At 40.3% G+C, this 23,239-nt stretch overlaps 1 protein-coding gene across 1 annotated transcript in view; it reads left to right on the top strand.

Annotated features, from left to right (window-relative positions):
* Positions 1-295: 295 nt before the first annotated feature.
* The window catches only part of robo3 (roundabout, axon guidance receptor, homolog 3 (Drosophila)), a 171,741-nt gene continuing 148,797 nt past the window's right edge, over positions 296-23,239 (top strand). The window contains exon 1 of the mRNA XM_062432652.1: positions 296-449. Within this exon, the coding sequence (XP_062288636.1) occupies positions 296-449 (154 nt within the window). The remainder of the gene's footprint in view (positions 450-23,239) is intronic.

The following is a 23,239-nucleotide window of genomic DNA, read 5'->3' as shown; positions in this document are numbered from 1 at the left end:
ACTCACTCTGACATCTACACAACCAATTCATCTGCTCAACTTCATTTCTTTTAAAAAACCTCTTTTTCCATCAAGATTTTTCTTCATTTTATTTCTTCCAATTTAAAAAAAAAAAAAAAAAAAATCCTTTGAAATAGAATTCAATTTGGGATCAAAAGGACATTTTTTTTTTTAACTCTTCTGACACCAAAGGAGTTCAAGTGTGGACAGACTCACACTTTTCAAAGGACAGACAGATAAGAGAGTGAGTGAGAGAGAGAGGGGGGGGAGTTGCAGGTCCCTCTTGTGCGGCAAGATGCTGCGCTATCTGATCAAGACCCTGCTGCAGATGAACCTGTTCACCGACACCATCCGACACCCGTCCAACGGCACCGATCTCTTCTTCAACATCTCCCTTCCACCCTTCAACAGCTCCCTGCTCGACTGGGGAAACTTCACCGGCTTCAACGGTAAGCACATGGAATGTTTTTGCATCCCTCTCCCCCCCCTCTCATCCTCCTCCTCCCCTCCCCTTCTTTTTCGGTATGTCTTTGCCCTCTGTGCAGCTGTCTTTTCCTGATAGACTGATGCAAGAAGACGCATGGCTTCTTTTTTTTTTTAAGGAAGACTTAAGAAACAGTGACAAGGAGAAGGAGGAGGAGGAAGGAGGGAGGGAGGGAGGGAGGGAGGGGGGGTCTTTTGTGATGGAAATGTGAAGCTGAGACAAGGAGAGGAAAGTGGAAGGAGTTGTCATGTCATGTAAGGTGATTAGAGATGAGTGGATGAACACATAGTCAGAATACAAGAACTTATGATGCCTGTTAATAATTATATAACATTATTCCTAAACACTGATCATGTGATAAAGCTGCAGTGTTTAACAACTGATCTACAGTGAAAGTATATTAAAGTGAGGATGAGTTTAAACAGCATAATCTACTTATTAACTTCTTCATCAGACTCCCCATCTTCATCTATCCATGCCTTTTGTGTCCTTGAGCAGAACCAATTCTTCCCCTCAGTTTTAAATCCTTTTGAAGACCACTGTGTCAAAAACACACTTCATAAAAAAAAAAAGGGTCAGTGGATGATCTCGGCATGCTGGGATCACACAGCCTGTCAGAGTGTTTTGTCGGCTGTGAGTGAAATGTGACAGAGACGCAGTATTACCCAATAACATGGTCTATTTTGCAGGAGCATGAGTGGCAGCCCGCTCACTCTGTTAAATGAAGCTGTCTGCTGTCAGGCACGATGGACCGGGGGTCGCTGTCACATCTCCTTAACTTTTGCCACTGGGCTTCTCTCTCTCTTCTTCCTCTCGGAGAGTGGTAAAGCTCAGGCTCGCAGTCTCTTGGTTGGAAAATCACAAAAGCTTCATTTTTATGGTTGTGGGAGGAATACTGTGTGTCTGAATGGGCTTATTAACATGGTGTAATGAGATGTCCCTGCTGTGCCTTGCTCTAATGGCAGGGTATAGACTGTATATATGTATGTATGTATAAGTAAGTGTGTGTTGGTGCATGTGTATAGGGTGGAGTTAAGTCAACAGATCACCTTGATGTCTGCTATAATGAGCACCCTAGCTTTGTATCCATGTCAATGCATACCAATGAAAGCTGCATTCAGACACACACACACACATGTGCACACCCATGCACGCACACACACACCTACACACACACCCACACACACAGAACCTCAAAAATGTCCTCATTTTTCTGAGTGTCCTGATATTGAAGGTGTGTTATCATAAAAATGTCTAATGCCTTATTTGTCATGAAAACAAGTACACACACACACACACACACACACACACACACACACACACACACACACACACACACACACACACACACACACACACACACACACACACACACACACACACACAGAACCTCAACAAATTATTTCCTTTTCTTTCTTTCTTTCTTTCTTTCTTTCTTTCTTTCTTTCTTTCTTTCTTTCTTTCTTTCTTTCTTTCTTTCTTTCTTTCTTTCTTTCTTTCTTTCTTTCTTTCTTTCTTTCTTTCCCTCTTCTATTCTTTCCTTCTTCTTTTATTGCACATTCCGACTTTCTTAATGATCCTGCTGCTTCCCTGCTTGTGTCCATCGACTGATGTTTAAGAGCCAGAGTGAGAGGGCGACTGTGTGCCCTCTTTGTGCTGTCTCGCGTGGGTGTGTGTGTAGGTAATTGGTGTGTATTTTGTCACAGAAGGGAGTGAGCATTGCCTTTTGATGAGTGGACATGGGCGTGAAGGGTGGATTTACCCCCTGAGCCCCTCCCTCCCTCCCTCTCTCCCTCTCTCCCTCCCCTGTCCCGATAACCAGCTTCAAGCTGCGTTGTTGGCTGTATCAATAATGCTGAGTTTATAGCTTCTTTTTCATTGGCCTCACACTTCTATTTCTTTCTATCTTTTCATCCCCCCCTCCTCTCTCATCCACAAGCACTAATGGAGTGTAGATTGAGCGCGGCGTTGGCTCCCAAGATCTATAGCAGACCGATCAGAAAGTAAGCACGAGAGGCGAAGAAGAACAATGAATCTATTGAGATGAATTTATCTGGTGGAGGCCGACAGGCTGATAAGCTGATAGACAGACGTGCCTCGTGTGCATCTGCCTTCATATTGTGTGGAATCTCTCCTCAGAGCTCCCAGAAACTGAGTCTCCTCCACACAATCTTTTGGGTGACATCGATACAAACAGGGAGCCTAAATGAGGACAGGAGGGGGGTAGACGTAATAGTTCTACTAATCAGTGATCAATGAGATAAAGTGTATAAGCTTTCTCTATTGTAAACCAGTGTGAAGGATATGGATTGGCTGCATGGAGAGAAGAGAAAGGCAAATATTGATATCTAAATTTCAATCTGCAACAGGAATCAATATTGCACAAACAGTATACCCTGCTGTTTAACTCATAAAACATGTCCTTTTCATCTTTTCTATCAGATATATTGCTGCCATAATAGAGATGTATTTTACCATCCATTATATGCTGATTCATCAGTGGGGGCTTTGGGGCTGACGGTGGTCAAACCGTGGGTATCCAGGCGAGAAGAAGAATAGCGAGGCAGTGGGTGGACAGCTTGTGTGGGTTGACCCAGCGCTCAGAAGGGAGGCTCAATGGGAAAATCAATGTGGTCCAATAACCAATTTGGGAAATAATGGACAATTCACTCAAACACAGCACTATAGTGGACTGCTGGCAAGTTTATCTATTAGTTCTTTCAGCCATTCACTCTCTCTCTCTCTTCCTTTATCACACCTTTTCTGTTTTCTCTATCGACAGTTTCTTTAAGGATTCTGGCTCCTGTAACTCAATGCATTGGAGGTAGAGGGGGGGGGGGGGGGGGGGGGGGGGGTGGCTATTACCTCATTAGCCCTGACAGTCAAGTTAGTCACAAATTAGGGTTGAGTAAGGTAGAAGCTTGAATGCTGGAAAGGTAAAATCAAGTAAAAGTCATTTTTTTTAGATGCTTCACATTAAAATAAATGTCATTGTACAGTATACAGTATGCTGCTATTTTATGTCTATAGATTACATGTTTAAAAATAAAGAAACACTAATGCTCAGAAAACAACAGTAGATAGAAGGAATGCAATGGAAAAGTTGTGTCGCTTCCCAACTTCAATTTCTGTTGTGGGTTAAATGCATTTTGAACACAACTAAAGTAGACATGACAGCCCAATTAACTCCTCTACCTTCCCACCCACACATCCTTGCCCCTAACACACTCTCTTGTGTGGAGAGACACATTCATAATCCCATAAGAGACTGCAGGAGCTCTGCTTAATAGGTGTTAAGACACCCGCTCCTTAGGGAACAGGTGCATTCGCTGGAAACGGAGCTTTAATAAGATGTTTGGCTTGTGGATCGATGTCAGAAATTTTAATAAAAAAAGAAGTGCACAAGGAGTAAGGTCACGAAGAACAGCGTGGACCAGGTTGATGTTTTCTGAGCCTGCAATAAAAACGTAAAAAGACCTCATTAGAGCTGCTACTGTTTAATCAATGAAACTTTCTCAGGTTGGAGATTCAACAGAGATTAATCATTAAAAAGCTCTTTATGTTATCATAGTGTGATTATATTGGATGCACTCATTTAGAAATGATGCGTTTGAGTGTGTATGTTCATATTTTGTGACTGATTTTGTTGCTGTGAGCTCACGTTGGGAGGTGTTTGTGTGTGTGTGCGTGTAAACATACATATAGACATCCTTCCATTTAGACAGCTGGGAATGGGGATGGCTGCTCCGTGTAATTGTATGTATGTGTAAGTATTATAATTTATGGGTGCTAATGTGGCCATTTGTCCCTTCATGGAGGTCAAGTATTCTCCCCTTTGCTCTATTCACAATAAATCTGCCAGGCAGTCATTAACGCTGTGTGTGTTTCTTGCTCTCTGTGTGTGTGTGTGTGTGTGTTTGTGTGTGTGTGTGCATCTCTCCAAGCTAATTATTTCTAAATATTTCAATATGCAAATCCCATAAAAGTATACTCCCCCCACAGCATCCACAACTGACTTTATTTGTGCAGAAGTAGAGCAGCCTGCAGAATCTTTATCAGTGCAAATCAGCATTTCATACAATCAAAACCTGTGAAATCTGCAAAACTTGCGAGAGTCACGCTCAAATTCAAAAAGAGCTAAGGAGGGAAGAGAGCCAGCGTGATGTCCAGATGCCCACCAGGAGCTCTGAGAGGAGGGTTAAACTTCCTTTTAGGGGGGGAACCCTGTGGTGGTTGTTTAGCATGTTGACTGCTATGTGCTAATGGTGCTGTCAGTCTGGAGCTGTGTGAATAGAGCGGGAACCTGCAGAGGGAACCTGTAGCTCAAAATATAAAGAAGAAGAAAAAAAGTGAATATAGCAAGTAAGAATTGATAAATACAGTTTGCATTCCTTTTTCCATTACGTCCACTACATCCTTCCTGCTGTATTCCCCATTTAATTCACTGGGAATGGCTGGCTAGTAGATATGCATTATTAATAGATTTCTGGGGAGCATTTGAGAAGCCAAACATCTTTATTCATCGCGTGAGCCAAGCTCTGGGAACCACCAGTTGTCTCCCCTCGTACTTACCTCAGCTTGACTCTGCCATCGCCAAAAGCAAACCATTAGCCAACCGAGCAGGAGGAGGAGGAGGAGGCGGCGGCGGTGGCGGCGGCCCTTCTCAGCAGCTCAAATCGCACACGCTTTACGACACGGATGCACACACACTAATTCAAAGTCACCAGGAATGCAGACACAAAACACTGTTTCACCTCTGGACCCCGCACTTCCTGTCAAAGCCGGGTGCCAGCTCCAGCGTGGCGTCTAGATCATTAAATATGACCTTTGTCAGCGCGCTGGTGCTGATGCTGGCAGTGTGGCTGTGGCTGGGACTTTGTAGTGGGCTAGAAAGGGAATGTCTGATGACAGGGGAGGGCTCAGTAGTGGCTGGCCAGACAAACTATGGTGGAGAGGAAGAGGTGGAGGGGATATGAACCCCCCGTCACTCTTGGCACTCATCCAAAACCAAACCATTATTCCAGCAGAGAAGGGTCACGACTTTTTCGCACATCAGCCTGGCGGTTCATTCCTCCGTGATGCTCAGTGGATCTGTTTTTTTCTGGTAATTTCTTTACTTTTGATTATCAGTATGAATCAATGGTGGTGATCAAGAAGAAGTGCACATTTATGACACTGATTGATTTCTCATAAAGAATAAGCTTACCCAGGCAGTAATCTCGTTGCTATTTATTTGGCTTTTTTTCAGAGTGGGTCTTGACTTGGTATCTAAAACAAAGAAACAGTGGAAGGCCTGGCAGTGTGCCGAGTGCTGTGGACACATGATGATGGTAGATGTAGAAAACCGAAGAGGAAATTAAACAAGCTCTGTGTCTGTACAAGCGCCGCCTGACAAATGAAAACAGCCAGATAGTGCAACTGTGGTGTAAACTATCAGTGAGACATGCTCCAGAATACTCAAACAACTCAAGCCTGGTTACTCCTCTCTTTGTGAAATGCAGTCATGTCGGCACAGCTTATTCACATCTGATAACCCACATCAGTAAAGCTCGTATATTAGATTTATTGTAGATTTAATAACACATGTTTACAATTAAATTATTTAAAAAATATCGCAATTAGGGATGCAAATAGACATGGATGAATAAACTCTGAATAGATTCAAACAACAGATGAATTACAAAATGTATAACTAGTTGTACTCACTAGTTTTAATAGCGGTGGCAGGATGTCTGATATCCATCAAGAATCTAGTCAAGTTGCTAAATCTGTTAAGAAATCATAGAAAAGATGCTTCTTTAAACTTCTGATCTTATCTAATAATCATCATATTCAAGATTCAAGATCAAGATTTACTTTATTGTCATTTTCATTATGTACTTCCATACATAATGGACATACTGTCATTCTTTCCTTCCCTCCTTCCTTCCTTTCCTTCCTCCCTCCCTCCTTCTCTCTTTCTTTCCTCCCTTCCTTCTTCCTTCTGTCCTCCGTTCCTTCTTTCCTCCCTCCCTCCCTTCCTTCTTTCCTCCGTCTTTCCTTCCTTTCCTTCCTTCTTTCCTTTCCTCCCTTCCTTCATCCCTCCTTTCCTTCCCTCATTCTTTCTTCCCTACTTTCCTTCCTTCTTCCTGCCTTCCTTCCTCCCTCCCTCCTTTCCTTCTTCTTCCTCCCTTTCCTTCCTCCCTTCCTTCGTTCCTTTCCTCCCTTCCTTCCTCCCTCCTTTCCTTCCCTCTGTTCCATCCTTCCCTCTCTTCCATCCTTCCTTCTTCCATCCTAACTTCCTTGACTCGAGGACAACAGGAGGGTTAAACTTCATTTACATCTGGACCTCCTCTCATAATGCACAACCCAATTAAAATAAACATCTTTCAGACCACTTTAAACTTCTTACAGGCAGTTTTTTAAAGACAAATCATAAAAATATGTCCCAATGAAATCCTGACTCATATTTTCCTCAATGTTATAACCTTCCTCTATTAACTCTACCTTACACATGGACCTTTAACAGTTAAACAGCTTTTATTTCAATTCAATGTATCCTTTTTTCTCTCTTTATTTTTTCCTGAAGGTGGAATTCAAACAAAAATCATAATTTATATGAACTAATTCTTAAAACCAAATAGAAATATTATGTTTTTTGGTATATTTTATGATGATACTAGTAGTCTATGCTTCTAGTAACTTTGCATAACACCGATCTTCCCGATAGACAGAGATAGATAGGCGAGGTAGGAAAGCATTTATAGTGTTTTTATTGAAGTCTGCTGCCTGACCTGTTGTTCTTCACAGCATAATCAATGACATCAGGCTAAATGACAGGGTGAGAGTGGTAGAAAGAGGGATGTGGTGGTAAATAAAAATATGGCTGTATTCTAGTCGATCACCATCATTATCAAAAAGGAAAACTGTCAGCACAAAAATGTGTGCGAGTTATTCTGAGAAAGCCTTCTTTTCATTCCCAGTCCAATTGAATGAAACACTGACTTCATGACATCATATTTGTCACGTTCAGGAATCCTTTCTTCCGTCCGTCCCTCTGCGCTATACCTCATCTGTCCTTATCATCCTTTCTTTATCTTACTCTATTTCGCCCACTGCCACTGTCTGCTTCACTTCAATTCTGTTCCAATTCACCTTGACTTATTGTCATGGCTGCTGCATAAACAATCCTGCCTCACTGTGTGAATACATAACTGAAGGTTACGAAAAAAAAAGAGACAGTGAACGGCTTTCGAATGAATATCTGTGCGTGTGGATTTGTATGTGACAGCATCTTGTTAATAAAGGATCTGAATCGCTGCATATTTTCCCCCTTTGTTCATTCTGTGCTCCTTCACCTCATCCCTCCATCTGTCCCTCCCAACTTTCCCATTAAGAAACCTCCTCAGTCGCTTGCAGCGGAGGATGAATAACATCAGTGGCTCAACACCGGCTCAGCAGTCCAGCTAGGTGCCCAATTATCATCCGATCATCTCAACGTTTTTTTTTTTTAGCTTCTATAGCAGCTTGAGCCTCCTCATCGTGGTTTCCATCAAGCACCGGCCTGCTGCACCCCCTGATAAGCTTATCATCCATAATTTCACTTTAAAGCCCCAATCTGTAGCTGTGGCATGGGGCCCTCTGTTGAAACACAGCCCTCATCTCCAAGCTTCAATCAACCAATTGAACTTTTGCTATTTGAACAAGTTTCACCTGTTTTTCAAGAGCGTAAAAGTTCATTTTAAGTCGTATAAAATTGCACCTACTAAGTAGATAAGTATTGGATATGGACATGAGTTCCAAAAGCAGTGGTAACAATCTTTATTATGCTTTTGTTCAAAGCAAAAAAAAACAATTCTAACCTGTTCAGAAGGACACTTTTTTACGGTGGGTTCCATGCTTAGCCCCCCTGTGTCTGAGATAATATGCAGAATTATGTACATAACCGAGCGGGAATGGAAATGAGGCAGCATCTGTGGCGAAGATGAGAACCGAAGGGGAAGGAGGAGAGAAAAAAGAGAGAGAGAGAGAGAGAAAGAGAGAAGGGCAAGAGACGCCACTTTGTAAGCAGAAGACAGTTCTGCATATGCTAATATCGGCTTGGACAACTTCCTCTATCGCGGCGAGGATTTCTCCAGGTGGTTGAGCGCAGGCAGATCGGATGGTGATGAAGATATACTGTGAGACGGTTGGTTAGATTAGCTCATAAGGTGCAGGATGGGGGCACGGATTAGTGTCATGTGTTTGCAAAGAAAAGGGTGGATCGGGAAAAAAAGACGATAACTCCCACCGGTATTATAATTGTCAGCGTGGCTCGTTCAATTTCCACACTGTTTGTAGGAGGAAGAGTTGTGATAAGCCTCAGAGATGAGAATATGATAATTCAGCTTTATTCCTGGGGGTGGGCCAGCAGTCGCCTGTTATTGGAGTGAATGAGAATGATGTCCTTTTCACTTCAGAGACGGTAACATTTAGTGTAAGACGACAGAAGACGAAACACATTGTATGTCTGGGGGTTTTCATCTTATTTTCTACTTAATAGCCATTTCATAAAAAAACAGCAGTCTGGTTTATCAGCAACTTTTCTTTCACTTGTTTTTTCCACCAAAGCATGCAGACCTGTTTTCTAAATGACAATCTTAACCCTTACATACTGTTCATATTCTGACTCATTATTAGTCTCCACACCAGTTCACATTCATAAATCCCCTGTTAGTCATTAATACATGTTTGATTCATCCTTAACAAAGCTTTCAATCATTATATTATGGAAGAATATAACATGTTTGAATGGTGATTTTCTAGTTTTGGATCAAATTGGTTAAATTGATAGAAATATGTATCAGCTACACAAAAAAAAAAAAAAAAAAAAAAAAGCATTTTATTTCCATGTTTGTTTATTCAATGTCACATTAGGAAAAGTCCACTTGGAAGAAATGTGTTTGTGGTGTTTTTACAGCACTCAAAAGAAATAAGTCAAATTAGACCTGAACAGTATGTAAGGGTTAAGCTCTCTTTTGAAAAAAAAAAAAAGGAAAAAAAAGTACCCAAAAGTAAGAAATACACCGTATATATTGTATTATAAATTCTGATGTCATGGCAGCTTACCTGTCTAGCTGTATGCTGTAAGACACATTCATTCATTGCATTAAGACAATCATGTCATTTGCATAAAGCATTAAGTGCTGATGTCCTACAGTATCCTCCTGAGCCAATGACCAGACAGCTGCCTGCAACTAAGCTCTCAAGCTGATGTCTGAACATGGACACATGTCTTGTGTTGCACATCTGTTCACTTTACAGGCTTCCAAATATTTTCACCGGGGAAAAGTGCATGAAGCTTGTGTTTTGTTAATTAGCTACTCGTCTGGAGTGCTCTGAACTGTTCAAAACTCCTAACTTCAAATGTCAACATCACTCAGTTTAGTGGTTCAATGATGTAGTCTTTAATACTACCACTACTGAGTGTCCTTTACTTGTTAGCTCCAGTACAAACGCCAACTTAGAAATGAGTTTAAAGGTTTATTGGAACAATAGTAGAAGGGTGAGTGGTGGAGGGATGAGGGGATGAAGGGATGGGGGTGTAGGGTAAGGGATGAAGGGATGAATAGATGAGGTCAGAATCAGGGTGCCAGTTGGATGGATGGAGGCATGGGATGCTGTACTGATCTTGTGGGTATAGAGGGTGAACCAGTGTGGGGTGTAACTCTGGGTGGGGGGAGCCGTCTCTTCTTCCTGTCCTGGATGGAGTAACCATGTTCCTGAAGTCAAATGAAAGAGAGAATGTTAGAGAGGGTTTGGGAGGGAGGGGTGTGAGAACTGAGACAAAGGGAAGAAGAGCAGATAGTGACTTAAATACTACTCGTGTGGGAATAAGGGAGGTATGAGGCGTGATTTTCGTTCCCTACTTCATTTCAGTAGATTGTGTTTGGTGCTCAGCTGTCAATCAAACATGTACACTAGTCCACCCACTCAAAGGCTGAGAGTCTAAAGAAGAATATGTGATGCATCTTCAAACTGCTTTAAAAAAAATCAGTGTTAAAAATAAGGATAAATTAGATTTTTTTGACTGCAAAATGTATCACTTCAATTAAGACTTTAATCACGATGCTTGAAACTCTACATGTAGCATTTACTGCAAATAAAACAGACCTTAGCGAAACGCCTCTATCTTACTGATTCATCAGCACTAGTGAAGATGATTCCCGTAAACCCCGCCGCTGCCTGCGCAAAGAGGATTACAGCAATTATACAAATGTCTTAATGCGATAATGAAATTGCAAACACAGTACAAAGAAAGCAGCGTTTACTCAATCAATCGATGCCTCCGTGTATTATCCGACGCTTTCTATTCTCAACAACTCCTGCTTTCAGTACATTAAAGAGGCTGGCTGCACCGTGCATTCATCTGGGAGCGCACGTACAAGGAGGAGGTCAGTCAAAATGAGGGGTTAAGTGTGCTGATGACTCGGGGGTCACGAAGAGAGGTCGTAACCCTTAACCCCCCCCCCCACCCATCCCATCCCCTTAACCCTACATCTTAACTGAGGTAGCATCCTGGGTAGATTGAGTGTGATGACACAGTCCTTTTGTTCATCACATCTGCCCTGCACCATTGTTATTCCAATCAGGGCTATAACTTATGACATGCTGTCTACTCCAACACATTATTGCATTAAATGGAGACATATGTACAGCGGTTAAAGTTGGATTCAAACATTTTGCTTGAAGTAAAAGCATTGATATGAAGTGCACGAGTCCTAACTGAAACATTGCTCGCCTAAAGTCAGATATTGCATCATGATTATGGACGAATACCAAAATTTGTATGCGTGGCATTTTTCCGCTTAGGCGAATCAGTTTTTTGCCTAAGTTAGACAAATGGTGTTAAAACAGCTTTGCTTTGAAATAGAACATGAGTGGAGTGAAAGTGTGAAGTGATTTTTTTCCCCTTTTTTTTTTATTTATGAAAATGTAAATAGATTTCAGCCGCTATTGGCTGGCGTACGAGTGGACGACTGTCGGCGCAGCAAAAGTAACACTTGAGCGAAAGGACACACGTGGCAATACTTAAACATGTCAATGTCAATATACAAACATGCACACAGGTGAAATCACATAAGCCATCAAGTGTAAGCATGACAAATCTCTCCCTCTTTGTTTCCCCCCCCCCCCCGTCTCTTACACACACACTCGCACAAACTGTAACACATATTGCTGTCGCCCAAATCCATTTCACATCACAATCCCATTGCCAATTATCTTTTGAATCCATCAGTGACAAAGAAACGATGCAATGACAACCCTGCAGTGTCAACACTATTGGTCATGCATGCCTATGAATACTAAAATATAAAAACAGTGTGAACAGCGGAGATCACGATGGCTTTGTGGCATATGGCCACCCATAATACTGTATGTTCTACTTATGTTACTTAAGAGTCTTTTCTGCATGTTAATTACAGCTGAACATGCACAGACGGGAGTGATTTGCATTAACAATCAAAGTGTTCATGATGCTACAAAAGTTTAGTTGTTAAACTCGAAGATATCTTTATTTTAGTCTTTTTTAAAGCGCAGATCTCCATCTATTATAGTTTGGTTCATCTCAGAGTAGTCTGAGGTCATTTCTGCTAAATAGGAATAGGAACAGGAATATAAAAGCAGGCCTTTGAATCATAAGGTTTCTATTTGTAAGGTCATATGTATGATTACTGTGGAATATGAATCTACAGGAAACTGCAGGATTTCTTTTTATTAATAAGGTTTTTTTTCAGGCTGTATGACTATTTCCATTTCCCTTTGTTCCTCTGACTTTGTTTCTCTTTGTATCTAATTGTAGACTCATGTTTTGGCCTACTCTCCATTCAAAGTGAGACCATTAATTTCAGTGGGAGTATACCCTGAATAAATGAAGTCTGGATTCATTAAAACCAGAAAGAGTGACAGCTCTTTAACTAGTTGTCGTACTGGTAAAGAATCCATAAATAGACTATTTCCATACTAGATGAATACAGAAATGATGTTCAGTATACCAGAGCAATAACTCATCCGTGATATGATTTGTTCATTATTATTTGTCTCATGATCTCAATTTATGCTTCAGTGTATCTATCATGCCACATGCCAATATTGATTCATTAGCAGAGACTGTAAATGTGTGTATGTGTGTGTGTGCGTGCGTGCGTGTGTGCGTGTGTGCGTCAAGAGGATACTACCCACAGACCGTAGCTGCAGCAATCACTGGACAATTACAGAGTAAATACTAATTAATCAATACAGCGCTGACATCCTCATTGACATGGTCATGCACACGCACACACACACACACACACACACACACAAACAAAAGCCCATGAGTGAATTGGCTTAAGAAAATATTCACTTCTGTTGGTCGTCCATTCCCTCTCCTCCATCTGTCTCTGAGTGATGGAGACAGAAGTTCACTTTTAATTGCCATCATATAAATGTATAATTATATGCTTAGAGTAATATTTGCAGGATATTCAAATTTTGACATTTATAATAATGTTGACTGTGTGTAAGCTTAAGTTATTCTCAGTCAATCAAATGTGAAAGTCTGACTTTGGGCTAATTAAAGTGAGTGCAGACTGTAAAAATAATTTCCACTTGATTAAATTTTGTTTTATTTCACTGAAGGAAAAAAAATACACAATCGCCGCAATATATTTGTCATAATAAGGTGACTTATTTTCTGTCTTTATAGTGGAAATCATTCTTTTTGAATCAGAGATATTCATTATTTTACAAAAACAGCAACACATTATGTAGCCTTCACTGCTCTAAAAAGACAGTTTAATAAAAGAAATAAAACAAAAGCTGTAATCACTAATCCAAAAAAAGAAAAGAGGTCATTACAAATCAAGCTTTTATGAAAATGTAACTAGTGTCATGTGAGAGGCATTAAGCCCTATTGTTGCCCTATTGCTCTATTGTTCTTTTTCAACCATTCCCTCATTATTGGATTCAATGAACACATTCAGACCTGAACTTCCCAGTATGACCAGTTCTCTGGTGTGGGACACATGTGGGGAACAGATTGGAACAGTCTTACTCATCCTCTTTCCTGGTCCTGCTTGTCCCAAACAGCCAGGTGACTCAAACCAGCAGCTGTCCAATCATAAGCATGCTCCTTTAACCTGTAGGTTGTGTGCCACTCAATAACAAACCGCACATTTTTATAACCGTCATGAGTTTTTGTAAAGTATGTGATATTTAATCTTTACATATTATTAGCATTTAATAGTTTATTTACGTATTATTCATTATTTTATTAAGGTTTTTTAATGTCCCATGCTGTGAGCACCACAAATGAAATGCCATTCACCTCCACTGTATTGGATTGGCAGACATTTTTAAATGTTTCTCTAAAAACATGGAAATATGTTTAAAAATGACATCTGCATGGCCATATATCACTTGAAATAAGTGAGAAAATATGTTCTGTGGTCATTTAGGTGAAATGATCCTTTAATGACACTTACAACTTGTAACGCCAGAAAAAGGTCAGGCTGCTACAGTAGTTACCCTTAGTTACGAGTATACTTATTTTATACTAAAACTGAGGAGTATACTTGAAGTTTACTTTTTATATACTATATTTTATATACTTAAGAATAGTATAGTGAAGTATACTTGGCTCATACAGAAAAGTATAAAGAAAAGTCTAAGACTAAGTACATTAATACTAAGACTTACACTTATACTAAGAGGTATTAAATTAGTATACTTTCTAGTATACTACAAGTACATAGTCCGTAGTATACTTGCTATACTTATACTTACACTCAAGCATACTTAACCCTCCTGTTGTCCTCGAGTCAAGGAAGGAAGGGTGGAAGGGAGGAAGAAGGAAGGAAAGAAGGGAGGAAAGGAGGGAGGGAGGAAGAAGGAAGGAAAGGAGGGAGGAAGGAAGGAAGGGAGGAAGAAGGAAGGAAAGGAGGGAAGGAAGGAAGGAAGAAAGAAGGAAAGAAGGGAGGAAGGAAGGAAGGAGGGAAGGAAGGAAGGAAGGAAGGAAGGAAGGAAGGAAGGAAGGAAGGAAGGAAAGGAAGGAAGGAAGGAAAGGAGGGAGGAAAGCAGGAAAGAAAAGAAGGAAGGGAGGAAGGAAAGGAAGGAAGGAAGGAGGGAGGGAGGAAGGAAGGACGGACAGAAGGAAGGAAGAAAGGGGGATGGAGGAAGGAAAGAAGGAAGGAAGGAAAGAGAGAGGAAGGAAAGAAAGAGAGAAGGAGGTAGGGAAGAAGGACAGACGGAAGGAAGGAAGGGAGGAAAGAAGGAACTGTCAAAACAGACGGGGTGAATTTGACCCGGGAGGACGACACGAAGGTTAATAAAATGAACTTCAAGTATACTACTTTTTGGGTAAGGGTAAGTTCATTACCTGTATGTTAAAGTGTTAGCAGGCAGGAAGATTGTGGATGATCTCTATAATGTCACAGCTCACTTAATCGAGCCCCATCCTCAAAAAACCTTGGCACCCTCTTTAAACGCTGTAAATCCAACTCATTGATGAACCTAATCTGGTGCACAATGCCAAAATGCTGCTGCTGCTGCCAATGCTGCTCCTGGCTCAGTGACCCTATTCTGAAGAGCCAATGGAGGGAGTTAAACCCTCAGTGAGGACCCTCGGTGAGGCGATGAGAAGGTTGAAAAACGGCCCAAAAAATGTCACTGACTATTTTGAGTGATGGATGGCTGGCAGTGCAAGAAATGAGAGAGTGATAGTGGGAGTAAACACTTGAGAGTATGTCAGGGGTGAGAAGCCAGAAGGATAGAGAAAGTAAGATAAAAAGAAGAGAGTTACTGCGGGGAGGGGGAGAGAGAGACAGTGGGGGTTTGTCAGAGACAATGATGCCAGGTTGTATTTTACAGAAGGGGTCAGTAAACACACACAGGCTGTGAAGCAGATCATATGAGAGTAGATAAGTGTGGAGGAGCAGAGGGGGAGCAGCTGCAGAGACGGGCTATATTGTGGATTGATGCCACGTAGCCAATTCTCTCAAGGAGCGGAAGTCACAATGACTCCAATTTCAAACGGCAAGATTACACTTCTGTGAGGCGAGAGAGGAGGATTTTTTTAAAAGGAAAACCAAACTCTGTGGTTCTAAAGGTGTCTTTTGAGGGGTTGAAGGGGCTAAAATGTGGAGCTGTTTCACTGCAGTGACAGTGACATATGAAACTGTCAGCAGAAATCTTTCATGTTGGTACTCAGCTTTAAAGTTTGTTCTAAAAGAGACTCATTTTGACTCTTTCTTGCAGTCTGACTACTCATATTTTTGTTAACCTTTGTCACTGTTTTTTCCCTTCCATTATTTCATTTTTCTTTTGTTTCTTCTTTGACTTACTGTTTTTTTAAATAGTGACTATGCTGCCTGTATAATATAATGTTAGATAAGATATTCCTTCATTAGTCCCACGATGGGGAAATTTACAATATTACTTATATTTATACACTACTTATACAATAAGTGGTCAATAAAAAGAATAAAGAACAATAAATAATAAGTAGTTAAAAAAAATGTAGTAATTGTAACATTATGTACAAAAGTAAATAAGTAACATTGATGTTGAGTGATAACATACCCAAGTATATGTAATATGTTAATAAGAAAAGAGAGATACTCTGCCAACATGTTCACGTTCATAGATTACATAATAGACTCTTAATAGATTACATAATAGAGTCATGATATAATTTTAGAAGTGAAAACAATCACAAAAAATTACAAATATGTCCTTTAATTTCAGGAAAATAATGAATAATGAAGATTTTCATTATAATTAAAAAAGATATTTATCAACATGTATCTTTTTATGGAATGCCATCAAAATGCCACAATAGAATACATTTGGAATAATAATCACAATCAAGTTTATTTAAGTTCCTTTTTTTTTAAGTTACAAAGGGAAAATAGAAAGAGTAAACAATAGTATCAAACAGCCGGGGTCTGGTAAAGGCTCAACTATCAAATTAAGCTTTAAGAAGTGATTGAAAACATGTTAGTGATCAGTTACTGAGGTGTCCAGACAGGAAATGTTCCAGAAGCTGAGGGGTCTGGACAGAAAAGGCCAGATCACTCCTGGTAAAATGAAGCGTAGCTGGAACAATCAGCTGAATCCCGACTGAGGATCTCAGGCTGTGCTGCAGCTTGTAGGAGGGATTATCTCAATCTTATCTGATATTCAACAAGGAGCCTCACCATGCAAGGCCTTAAATGTTAACAATAAAAATCAGAAAATCAATTATAAAGCTCATAGGGAACAAATCGTCTCTACCGAAAATAGAAAAAAAGAAAAGAAAATCTGAATCTGAATGTATTTAACAACCCTGGCATGAATAGAAGTGGAAACCTCAGGCCTTACATACTTACATTCTGACAAAGTTAAAGAATCATCACAAAGGACACGTACTGAAAGAAATATCAACAGAGGCAGGATGACACATTGTGACAGAGGGAGCAGAGGGGCAGAGACAAGACTGACTAGCGGCACAGAGAGTGAGAAGTGAAGCGAGAGTGTGGCGAGGGGCCACGGGGCAACAGGGGAGACTGACATTTTCAGGCACTTTAATAAGTGTATTAAGATTGGCAGCTCTACTTGCCGTTCACCAGCCTGATTACCATAAAGCTATTTATTAGGCTGATTTCCCAGGCTGAGAGCAACAGAGACCGCGGTGAAGGAGCGGAGGGAGGGAGAGGGGGGCGACGCCATGGGGGGAAAGCTGGCAGAAGGTTAAGGGCATGTTGCCATGGAAACAGGACCGGGAGCGGAGCGATGGGGGATAGCGGATGTCCATTTAGAGGTGGAGTAGAGACACAGAGCACAGGGGAGGTTAGAGGTCAGATATGACTATCAGATCCTCTGTTTAAATCACTTTGGGGACTTTTAATAATACATTTGAGTTCATGGTAGCATCCAGGTTGATTGAAAGTTTAATACGATGTGACTCTTACATGTGGGCAGCAGAGCTCGTCCCCCTCAGTCCACTACTGGCGCACACATCATTTCACATGCAATTAGTCTGATTACAGCAGTACAATAGCCATTCTAATCTATGTACACCCCCTCACATGCATGAACACTTCACGCAGGTCTTCATTAGCACTAATCAGGGTCTTGCTGCTGCCCACAGAGGGGTCCACTGACACTTCTTTGAGCGCTGTCTAATCCATGCCGCTCTAATACCGGTCAGGGAACGCTGAGGCAAAAGCACGAGTGTGTGCATGTGCTCGACTGTGACTGGCAACAATTAGTTCATGCAGGGCAAGACCGACAACAAAATGTGTCAGGAGTGCAATTCTACAAGATGAAGAGGGTTAATATATATTCATTCATTCATACATTTATGAAGGGGCTTACAGTATAGGAGTAGTGTGTCTGATAGAAAATTACATTTTTATCTGGATTAAATTGACTCACAGTGGTGGTCATCACCTCCTAATGCTCACCACAGAGCATGCAATATTCTCAATAACTCCCTCTCATATACCCTGAATGCACCATAATCCCTACAACACCATCGCTGTGCAGTAAATGTGTCTGCTAATTGCCCATTACTACTTTGTTACCAGTTTAAAATGTGTATATAATTACAGATCCAGAGTCATATCAGCACGATATGTTTTGGGTGAATGTTAAATTGAGTCTTCTGAATAATGCTCAGTAGTTGCCAGACAGTTATTATGTGCACTATTTGTATTCCTGCTGGACCAGGAGGAGGCTGATGAGAAGTCATATTTGGTCTGCTGGTTTTCAGTATTAAGAATTTATTCACAACAGATACCAAAGTTTGCATGATATAATTATCATTATGAATAAAACTTGAGAATAAAAATGAGTACAGAGACATACAGTTGAGTCAGAAGAAGAGTGTATAGTTATAGGCTTGTACAATGTCTGGAGGCAGGAATAACTTCATTCAATTAGTAAGACACTAATTGGTATCACTTTCTCATAAGGCACCTTTTTAAATGGTTTCTAAAATATAACTAAGGACTGTATTAATGGCACGTAAATCACAGCCTTCTAGATCACATTTAATGTGTTTGCGCTTAGAAATGTCTCAAATGGAGACTCTTAATAGCAGGCTGAGGACCTGACACACACACACACACACACACACACACACACACACACACACACACACACACACACACACACACACACACACACACACACACACACACACACACATGCAGAGTGAATTGACGAACAGGTCATTGTGTTTACATCTCTCCTTCCCACTGGTCCTGTTAGGCTCATAAGTTATTAATACTAATCGATGCCACAGGATCTCTGTTAAGTGTGCTCTGTTACTGAAGCAGCTGGCCTCTTGGCTTGAGTTTGAATCTGTGTGTGTGTGTGTGTGTGTGTGTGTGTGTGTGTGTGTGTGTGTGTGTGTTCGAGTGCTTGTTTCTAACAAGTCATTATCACTCTAATACCATTTTTTACCCGTATTTTTTGAACGAAGCCTGAAATCAAAAAAGATCATCCAGTCATTTTGACGTCTTTCTCTTGTTTACATGCTGCATTGGTGCTAAAGGTGCTAAATTAAATTATAGCTCTTTAAAGAATGAATGTATCAAAAGTAAATCAATTGAAATATATGGAATTTTATTGCATTACAATACCCACAAAGTCAGAGGCCAGCCATACAGTAAGTCAGTACCAATGACCAGTGACAAAAACTGTGACTTACAGCTTGATTTACAACTGTGACCGAGTTACGCACACATCAGTGAGATCATACTTTTAAATGAATGGTTGCAAGCAACGTTTAAACAAATGAACCCAAAGCATATTTAAAGATGGTGGTTTGATTCCTGATCAGTCTCACAGCCTAAAATCTGCATTCCTCAACATTTAATCCTGACATTTTGCACAGAAACACTTTAGAACATAATCTTTATAAACTCTGATCTGATCTTCAAATGAGCATGAGTAAAGCAGCCGGTCTGTGTATGGTTGACCTCACCGCAGATCCTGACAGCGGTGATGTCATAGCCTGATATCACATCATCTGACCTTGTACCGCAGCTGCGTTCACCTTGACACAAAGGAATGAGCTTTTTTTTGTAAAGACTGCAGGTGGGAAAGAAGGCAAGACGTACGCAAGACATGAGTCAGTGCAGCGTGACGTCACCCTCTAATGAACACAACACAGAACTGATGCCAGGAACAAAGAGATTCACCTTTCTGAGCATTTTTATCCCACAAATTCAGTATTTACAGAGCTTGAAAATTCAGGGATGAACTTTTTTGACTCGATCGCTGGCAGGGGAATAAAGCTTTTTGGGGGCAGCATCGGTTATTTGCTGATGTGCCATTTTTTAGGATGGGTTTATCTCAAATAAATAAAAGTTGTCCGGTCCTTTTTTTTGAAAAGCCAATAATTGTAGGTGAATCTGTAGAACGAGTCAAATCCCCACAAGTGCTCCACTGTAGGCCACATGCCAGCTGCAGGCAGGAGATAAAACTATAATGTACAAAGTAATGTTCACATGTGCTTGCCAAGGTTTTTGGATAATGAATTCAAATATAAACATGAAACAGAATTGCAAAAGCAAAAAGGGGGAAAACAAATGTTGTGATCCATAAATGTATGAATGAGTCAATGGTCCTTTTTGTTTTTACATGAATAAAATATTATTATTGAATTAATTTGTAATTTTTTTATTATTTTGTTATTATTCATTTGGTCACTTCCTTTAATATGATTTATGTAAATGTAGAAAATGAACCAAAATGGTCATTTTCTACAAGTTTCATTTAGCATATACAGCACGATCATTTTAGTTCGTTTAAGTTTCATTAAAACCTGTGATAATATATTTTAATAAAGAAGATTCTCATGCAGGTGTTGAGGTGATTTCACTCAAAACAAGTCATTTTTTCAGGTGTCTGTGAGGGGAAAAAGAGATTTTCTGGCTGACAGCTTGATAAAATAACTTTTCAAGGTAGACTTGCTTTTGTTTATTTGCTTGTGATTCAAAAGATGGCCCTATGGAGCATGTCTTATGTGGAAATTGTGAAGAAAAGGAGACAACACTAAATATAAGATGCATGCAGAGAAGAGAGGAGACGAGTAGGGAGTATAGGAATCACAATTTGGATGCCAGAGCATTTAGCATGTCAATTAGCAGTCACCTCCTTACCTGGTGAGTGGGGGAGTTAGGTGGCAGGGAACAAGGTGTGTCTTTCCATCTCTCTTTATGCCCTTTCATACTTTCCTCTCTCTTACTCTCTCCATCCACCTCTTTCAGCTCACTGGAGCTTTGCATTTGAAAGAGCTCTGCCAGTCAAAAAAGCCTCTGCACATGAAAGTAAATGTCAGGGGGCAGAGGGCGTCACTGACAGAGCTTCATCAAAGGCTGTTCGGATTCTGGGAGACAACACAGTTCTTTTATCATCCCGCAGGCTAACTGAAGTGGATTATTTGTATTTAATTTGTAGGATAGACCAGGGGAAAATTTTGTCAGCTTAGATTAAATAAAAATCTATCTGTCAGGTAGTAATCAGGATAAACAGTATTCTTCCTGAGCTCATGCTGTGAAAGAACACTCCAAACTCTGACAGAAGCATGTAATTTACCATCAGTACCAGAGCACTGGTAAAACATACCACAAAGATGCAACATACTATACTACTGTATATAAGAACAAGGGCGACATCCAGTGGATCTAAGGAGGTCTCACCCCTAAATAAAATCCCACCATCTTTTAAAAGGTTAACTTTATGACGCATGAATGATAAACAAAGTGTAACAAATTTCAGGTCAAAAAAAAAAAAAAAAAGATCAATACAAATCTTAATCTGACAATGTGAAGAAGTCAAAGTGAATGAGGAAAATCCCACACTTGACATATAAGTGATACAATCTCTTCAGAAAATCACATCACCGTAGGTTGGTAAAGACATGAGATAATATCTGGATCTATGGCTCCCTCTAGTGGCATGAGAGGCAAAGCTCAGCCTCGACTGGCAGCAAAAATATGATAATTTGGGTAGGTACTCTGTAACTTTTTCTTTGCTCAAAAAATACATCTCAGCCTTGAGCCCTCTTAGCTATTTAAGCCTTCTCTAATCATTGCAATATTCCTCTCTTGAACATGTTCAATATGCCTGATAAGGAGCTTTGACTACCCGGTTTATTCATGAACTCAGACTAAAGGATGGAAGGTCCCATGAGAATTCCCTTGGGAATATCAGCTGCCCAGGCCCTCCTGTCCCTGTAATACATGTATCAAACACCAGATGTCAGCAGCACATCAGTGTGCTGTTCAGCTACCGTCAGTGGTGCTTCTATGGGTCAAATCCTAGCTGCATTGGAACATTCATCACAATTCATCTGCTCTTTTATTTATCGAAGTATAAGACTGAGCCATCGCCACACATCTCCATTGACATGCTTGCACCAGTTTCTCTCTGTTCTTACAAAACAAGTGAGTGTAATAAATGAGCAAGAAATCAAAGTAAATGATTGTGCTTATCACAGGAAGTGCAATCAAATCATTTCAAACTTTTCTGGGCTTCATCAAACACAACAGATGGTAGACAAAGTTACTAAGATTCTGAAGTTAGGAGAACATGGTGTGTATGCTGAGTGAATCTGATCATGTATTCTCAGCAGCCCCAGACTTCATTGAAGTAAAGTGCTATTCAAGTTAATGTACACCACTTTCCATTATGATACAGATTCATCATCATGAATTTAGACCTTTACATATCAGATGGAGCACTAAGCAATAAGTTTCAGTCACATCTGAGTACACCAGTCTTATAATTTTTCTTGCTGGAAAAATAGAATATTCTACACTGTTATAAAAAAAAAAGATATACTATTATTTATATGTTTTAGTTTTAGTGGTGGAAAATTATAACAGAAACATGTCTTTGCAGTGGCTTTAACATTATGAAGGTATGTTGTTTTCACTTCTGGCCACCAGATGGCGACAGAGATCTATACTGGTGTTTCATAGACAACACTACATACAGTTCACTACCCACAGTCTCAAGGAGAAAACCTACAGTTTTGGGCTTGGATCTCTTGTAAATTTTCCTCTTAAGGTGTGGTGTGACATTTTCACATCTTGTGTTATTACCTGAACTACTTTAACAGTTTCACAGTTTTTATCAGATGGTAGTTTCCTCATTCATTTGCCTCTGTTTTTGCTTGATTTTGTTGGGTGGCCGTGGCAGGTGAGGGGGCGTCACTGATCTGAAACACCCTCTCTGTTGTCCCATCCCGCCTTCAGACATACCTCCATCCATCACTCTCTCTGGCACTCCGAAACGCCCCGCTCTCCATCTCTTATGGATATGTGTGTTTGTGTGGGCGGCCCCACTGTCCTTTCCTTGTGGAGATCTGAACGTATAAATGTATATGTAAATATTCCCCCAACACCAGAGCCATTTAAATTGTATGCAAAGTCTAAATTAAGTGAAGGACGAGACATAATAGCTGCAGCTTGAATGGGTGAAGTCGTTCCTTTTTAGCCTTGAGTGGGATCATCACAGTATATTTTGAAAATCTTCTACTTATTCTCATTAGTTTGTAAAGATATTCAATCATTTGGAGTGTGAATGTGATTTGGTTGTTACAAAAAGAAACTTTTAAAAAAGTACCCTGGAAAGGAGGTCTTGACATTCTGAGTTATACCTTTTATCACACTGTGGAGAAAATAGTTTTACTTCTCTTTACTTTTCTCTGAGATACTTGCAGGTATTCATCATTAAAACTTAGGGCTAAAAATAAAAAAA

Source organism: Scomber scombrus, chromosome 14 (genome assembly GCF_963691925.1).
Source record: "Scomber scombrus chromosome 14, fScoSco1.1, whole genome shotgun sequence".
Classification (NCBI taxonomy): domain Eukaryota; kingdom Metazoa; phylum Chordata; class Actinopteri; order Scombriformes; family Scombridae; genus Scomber; species Scomber scombrus.
Note: the sequence above shows the minus strand (reverse complement) of the source record. Positions and strands in the feature narration are given on the sequence as shown.